Here is a 6,835-nt window from a genome sequence, read left to right as displayed (position 1 = left end):
ATCTGTCAACGTCTTAATTGATATTATTATATATAAATTACTAGCTAGCTAGCAATTAAGCATATATATATGCATGCTGCATTAATATGCCAAAATGAATGAGCTCAGCCGCCATTATAGAGTTAAAATATCAGATTAAGCAATCTTTGCTTTTAAACTAACATCCCACTCATTGAGGGAAAAAGGCAGCACGATTGATCTTTAGAAGTTAGTGTTTCCGCCACAAAAGAAACATAACTTTCTCTGAGATAAGCCGCCCAAATATAAAATTGGAAAGAGAACTAATTGCTAGCTAGCTAGTGATCATCATCGATCATTTCAATGGTTTATAATATATATGATCAGAAATAATAATGTTTACCTATATATATATATATATTCAACCATGCATAGACACAACATAAAAAACCTGCGCGCAGGCCGAAACGTACATGCATGCCTTGATCATCTGCTGAAGCAAGCAGCTGCAGGGAAAACAAAGAAAACCGAAAATCTGGATACTGGTTCTAGCCAGAGGTTATATATATATATGTGTGAAATATATAGCAATATCTTCTCAGTCAAGGTCATGCAATCAAAGCACAATATCATGATTGGAGATGGTGCATGCATGCAGGTGAAATAACCTAAAAAGTAAATCCTTTATTCCGTACAAAGAAATTTAAAAACATATATATGTGTGTGTGTTCACGTGCAGCTTAATTCCATAATATCTTGAATAAACATATATAATATATATATATATATATATATATGGTTTAAATTTGTAAAAAGGCTATTCATGATCTATATATTAAATATTTAAAAGGAGGTTATATCTTTTGGTTCATGACAAAAGAAAGAGATTACTTTTGCTAACTATATATATCTCACAAGGGTACGTACGTAGTTAATGTTACCTTTGTACCTAAGATTTCAAGGTGTTACTTGGGAAGGCTGGCTAGCTAATTAAATATCATAAACTTCAGCACAATATATATATATATATAATATTATTATCTCTAGCTAACACTGATATATATATATATATATATTTTATTTGGATCATGGAAAGCTAGCTAGCTTCTTAATTATTTGGATCCAAGAAAGCCTAGCTAAGATCCTTCAGTACTACCACTCGACATACAATTATTGCGAAAGAGTTTCACGTACGTACTCGAACTTGAACAGGAGTCAATCTTCATCATTATACCATGTTGTTGGATCGATGCAGTTCACGAACAATACTACTAAAGTCACATGAATATATAACTACGTACTATATATTAATATTAACCTTAATGAATTGCTGTGCTTAATTCTGATCATCGATTGATTGATCTTGAGACGATTGATCTTAAGGTCCAATTCTTGTGCAAAGTTTCATTTTGGTTTTGGCATCTTTATTGATCAAGATCAATTAATTGAGGTACTCAAGATCAATATTTAATCCTAGTTGTGCTATATATATATATATATATATATATATATATTTCTCAATTCATTCATATATATATATATAAGCTAGTACGCTTCAAGTATACTAAATTGCATCTACGTACCTAGTATTAATTCATTTCCAATTCAAGGAAAATTAGTAATCATGATATTGTACAAATTAAAATGAAGTCTTGATCACAAATATGCATGGATTTCTCAGCCTTAATTTTCTTTAATTCTTGATGGTAACATTTAATTTGTTTATCTTTAAAACATCTGAAACATATTTTAAACAATGTACGTATATTGTTTTTTCATGAATTAATTAAGTATATTAAATCTCTACCATATACTAGTTAACGTACAATTAAATATATATATATATATATATATATATGATATTCAGCTCCATCCCAGCTAGCTGCATGCACTTTATAAATGTTGAGACGACCCCGGCCGGCCACTTCCCGCCCCTCGATGATCTCATAATTCTGTTGAATGATCATTTCTTTCTAATATATATTATCACAAATAATTGAATATTCCAAACATAAAACAAAATCAGTAGTATATATATACTCATATATATCATGTATGCGTAAGAGGCAAAGCAAATATATATGTATTCATGCGCGGTGAATTGGTTTATGGCCGTCATGCCACTAAGTAGGGCAAACAGTAAAAGAGGAGAAGAAAGAACAGAAGGGATACAAATATAAAGTTGTATCCTTGAACCAGCAGCATGCATGCATATTGCATGATTAGTATGTATATATATAAATATATATATATATATATAAAGGGGTCATATATAGCTTCATATATATATATATGTTGGAGTAAATATAATATTGGTAGTGATCAATTGATGAGAACTTATATTTACGAACCAATTAAGTGGCAGCCTGGATGCATGCCAGGAGGTGGCCGTACGTGGTTGAATCATTTCCATCTATCCTCTTACGTACGTTCGAATCTGATCTAATCAAGACTTGGAAGACATAAAAATACCTTTTAAAAAAAAAAAAAGGAAAATTTGGTGCATGCATGATTAATATACAGACCAATTACTCCATTTCATGCACCCCGGCCGGTGGTCAACATTAATATCATTGCTGTTATAAAGTGAAAAAGGATATATATATATATATATATATATATATATATGAGATTATTAGCAGTAGTACTACTAGTACTGATCTCCTAAAAAAGTTGAACGAGACATTAATCCAAAAACTAGATTAATACAGATTAAAGAAAAGAGAAACACATGAGTCAGAAACCATGCATGCTGCAGTACCCGGCCCCTCGAACCTTTTTTTTTTTTTCTCTATATATTCCAAAACCACAAGTCCATAAATCCACCCCACCACCAAAACCCTAAGTGCCTGCCCCAGAAAAAAATAAAAATAAAACACACTTAAAGCTAGCTAGCTATGGATCAATCCTCACCAGCACTTCTACTCGTGGTGGTGGTGGTACTGTTGTTTCTCCACCTCCACCTCCCAGCTGGCATCGCCTCCTCCGCTTTCACTTCCACCACCGCCTCTTCAGCAAACCATGGAAACACAATACCTGATGATCATCACTCTGATAATTCCCAACACTTGAACGTAAAAGAAATCATGGCCGACACCAAAATTATTTCACAACCCCAAGAACTTCTGGAAACCCATCATGAGACTAGCGACAGCAAATGGAAGCTGAAACTACTTCATAGAGACAAAATAACAGCAGCATCCCTCCACCACAACTTCCACGATCGTTTTCGTGAGCTCATGAAACGGGACGTCAGTAGGTTCACTAGCCTTATCCGCCGGCTGACTATTAACGGCACTAGTAGTACTAGTGATGACCCTTATCATCATGAGGTACTGGAAGAGAATTTCGGGTCCGATGTGGTTTCCGGGATGGACCAGGGAAGTGGGGAATATTTCGTTCGGATAGGAGTTGGTAGCCCTCCAACAAGTCAGTACATGGTCATCGATTCTGGCAGTGATATTGCATGGGTTCAATGTCAGCCTTGCAACCAGTGTTACCGCCAGTCTGACCCGGTATTCGACCCCGCAGATTCAGCTTCCTTTGCCGGAGTGTCCTGCAGCTCCGCTGTTTGTGACCGTCTTGAGAAAGCGGGTTGCCATGGGGGTCGGTGTCGATACGAGGTGTCCTACGGTGACGGTTCCTACACCAAAGGAACGTTAGCACTTGAAACGCTGACGTTCGGAAGGACCGTGATTCGGAATGTGGCGATCGGATGCGGGCACACAAATCAGGGAATGTTCGTAGGAGCGGCGGGGTTACTGGGACTTGGAGGTGGGTCGATGTCGTTTGTGGGTCAGCTTGGTGGTGAGGCAGGAGGTGCCTTTAGTTATTGTTTGGTGAGTCGGGGGACGGAAACATCGGGGTCGTTAGAGTTCGGGAGAGGAGCGATGCCCATGGGTGCAGCATGGGTGCCTTTGATCAGGAACCCAAGGGCCCCCAGTTTCTACTACGTAGGACTATCGGGTCTTGGAGTGGGAGGCATGCGGGTACCCATACCAGAAGAAATGTTCCGGTTAACAGAATTGGGTTATGGAGGGGTTGTAATGGATACGGGAACTGCAGTGACAAGGCTGCCAACATTGGCATACGAGGCGTTTCGTGAAGCCTATATTGAACAAACCCGAAACCTCCCTCGGGCAACTGGAGTGCCCATATTTGACACATGCTATGACCTATCTGGGTTTGTGTCAGTCCGGGTACCAACAGTATCATTTTATTTCTCGGGTGGGCCAATCCTGACCCTTCCAGCAAAGAACATTCTAATACCAGTGAATGAGGGGGGAACTTTTTGTTTTGCATTTGCTCCATCTTCATCTGGACTTTCTATTATTGGGAACATCCAGCAAGAGGGTATCCAAATAACCTTTGATGGGGCAAATGGATTTGTGGGATTCGGTCCAGATGTTTGCTGATGATGATGATGATCAAGTGAAGACAGGCTAGCTAGGAGTACGTACGTACGTACTAACTATATATATGAATTTTGCTAGTTTTATATAGTTATGTTCGTGTTAATTTAGCAGGTACGTAGTATATATATCTACACGATCGATCGATCGATCGAGTATTATTATTATTATTATTAAGGTCATTAATTAATATCTAATGTGTTTGTGAAAATTTTGCTGGTCGGTCATGATCATCGGTACGTAGTATATTAATTCCTAGCTAGCTAGCCTCATGTTATCATCAAGGGTAGTGATCAGTGCATGTGTACATCATGAGAATTTATATATATATCAAGGTATTATTAATTAATGCTTGTTTGTCGCTAACTACCAGCTTTCTAGTTAATGCTATATATATATATATATTGCATGTGGAGTACGGTCATGCTTTGCTTATTTTTCTTTTTTCTTTTTTCTTTTTTAATTTTTCAATCCGTAAGATGTAAAAATAATATTCTAAAGTTATAATAATAATGTTGATATTAATTCAGATCGACGAGTTATGCAAAGTGGATGGTAGCTTTGATTAAAAGGCGGTATATATAGTCAAAAAAGACCTCATTAATACATGATGATTCCCAGCGGAAATCAGAAATCTGAAGACAAGCCAGTAGTGCCCAGGCCAGAAGAGAGGCTGATCAAAAAAGAGGAAAAGAAAAAGAAAAAATACGATGAGGAGGATGGTCAAAAGAATATCCAAAACAAAAGTTATTTACTTGGGTATTAAAGCACCCTTTAGGTGCCATGCGAGGATCCAATAAATCCCTTTTACCCCCAAAATAAACAGTCTTTATTTATGGGTGGATATGACCCTGACACTAGCCATTGCTTGCCAAGGCCAACACCATGCACCTTTAATCTTTTCTTTATATTCATTCCCCTAATATATAGAGAGAGGCGATCGAGGAGGGGACTCTCTCTATCTCTCTCTCTCTCAATGCCGCTCATGTCTCTCTGTAGTGTTTGAATCATGAGGCAAGGGAGCCACCACCAAATGTGGACACGCGAAGCCATCAAGAGGGGCTTTTTACAAAGGCATTCGCTTTCTCCTATTTTGAAAGCTTGATATTAACCTACATTTACTTTTCTCCTCCTCCCTTTTTCTAATAAAATCGGGAGAGATTAGCAGTCTTTTCTAAGAAAAACGATGTACTTCGTTTAACCGGTGAACACTAATCTACTTTATTAACCCATCTTGGGTATTGCGAGAACTTTAGCAGTCTACAAAAGTGGGAATTTGTTGATGAAATTCGTAAAAAGGGAGTCGATAAAAGCAAGGTAAGCTTTGCTCAGCAATTTAGCATCATTACAGATGCATATACTTTCCGGTTTCTGACTTTAGACCATTGCCCATAACCATTTGCCCCAACTTTCCTTGCCACGCCAGAGCACTCGGACAAGATCATTAAGCTTTCAAGTCCTTTCATCACTGTCAATTTATTTCTCGACCGCATCAAACCCTTCAAGAAGAGAGATTACCAAAATATAACAAAAGTCCTTCTGAGGACGACTCAATGATGCTTTAACAAATTTCAGAGCTCATTCTAACATATCTTCGAAAGATACAATTTATTTCAATGACTTTGAAAGCTCAAAACGGTAAAAGCAAGTCGTCTAAGAAATGTACACATTAAGAGGCTACGGCAAAAACCCCGTATGTGCAATAATTTTCTAGAATGAGCCTAGAATTTGCGCACACTAACGTTAGATGCTTAACTAATGCAGACTGGTATGAACAAGATCTCGAAAATTTACACATTTCTGCCTGAAGTGCTTCATTTTATTTGAAATATATTCCTTGTATTCCACATTAGAACGGCTCCATTACATTACCACAGGGGTAGAGAGAGAGAGAGATTATATACAAATGGTGGAAACCGTAACACACTCGGTCAAAGAACCAACGATAAAACTAGGGGGCAGATGTGAACTTCGATCTGAGAATACTACATCTTGATCAAAGGGAAAAAAAAAAACATGAAGAGCCAGAGGAAAGCTGGGAGTACCAGTGAGTGCAGGTTCAGAGTCTTGGGCGATTTTGCACTCTCATCAGATGGAGACCAACCTTCCAACTTGGTAGAGCCCACATCCCCCTTTACCCCACTCTCCCCCATACATAGATGTGGGCTCTGGGCATCTCGTAATTTTCATAGACAACTAAAAAGTTGCGAAGAGAAAAATGTACCTTGACCGAGGGGACAGTGGAGACCACCAGCCTTCTTTATTTTCTCTTCCCTCTCTTTTGGTCCTTCAAATTTCAATCCAACCTTCGAAACAAAACTGTAAATCCCTTGAAATTATACCCATCAACAGCATCCCTGAGAGTTCAATATTTTCCGCAAGGCATTTAAGAAAACAGCAGCCAGATTGGAAACCCCTTAATATCACTAGCCACTTGGAAAATCACAACTTGTGAGGGAGAGCAA

General features: G+C 37.9%; 1 protein-coding gene across 1 annotated transcript; it reads left to right on the top strand.

Annotated features, from left to right (window-relative positions):
* Positions 1-2,649: 2,649 nt before the first annotated feature.
* LOC109002796 (protein ASPARTIC PROTEASE IN GUARD CELL 2-like) lies at positions 2,650-4,713 on the top strand. The gene has a single exon (XM_018980693.2). It carries the CDS (start codon positions 2,856-2,858, stop codon positions 4,371-4,373), a length of 1,518 nt encoding a protein of 505 aa, XP_018836238.1. The 5' UTR covers positions 2,650-2,855; the 3' UTR covers positions 4,374-4,713.
* Positions 4,714-6,835: the final 2,122 nt, after the last annotated feature.

This window comes from Juglans regia, chromosome 15 (genome assembly GCF_001411555.2).
Source record: "Juglans regia cultivar Chandler chromosome 15, Walnut 2.0, whole genome shotgun sequence".
NCBI lineage: Eukaryota > Viridiplantae > Streptophyta > Magnoliopsida > Fagales > Juglandaceae > Juglans > Juglans regia.
The sequence above is the reverse complement of the archived record's forward strand: the minus strand, read 5'-3'. Positions and strand labels throughout refer to the sequence as shown.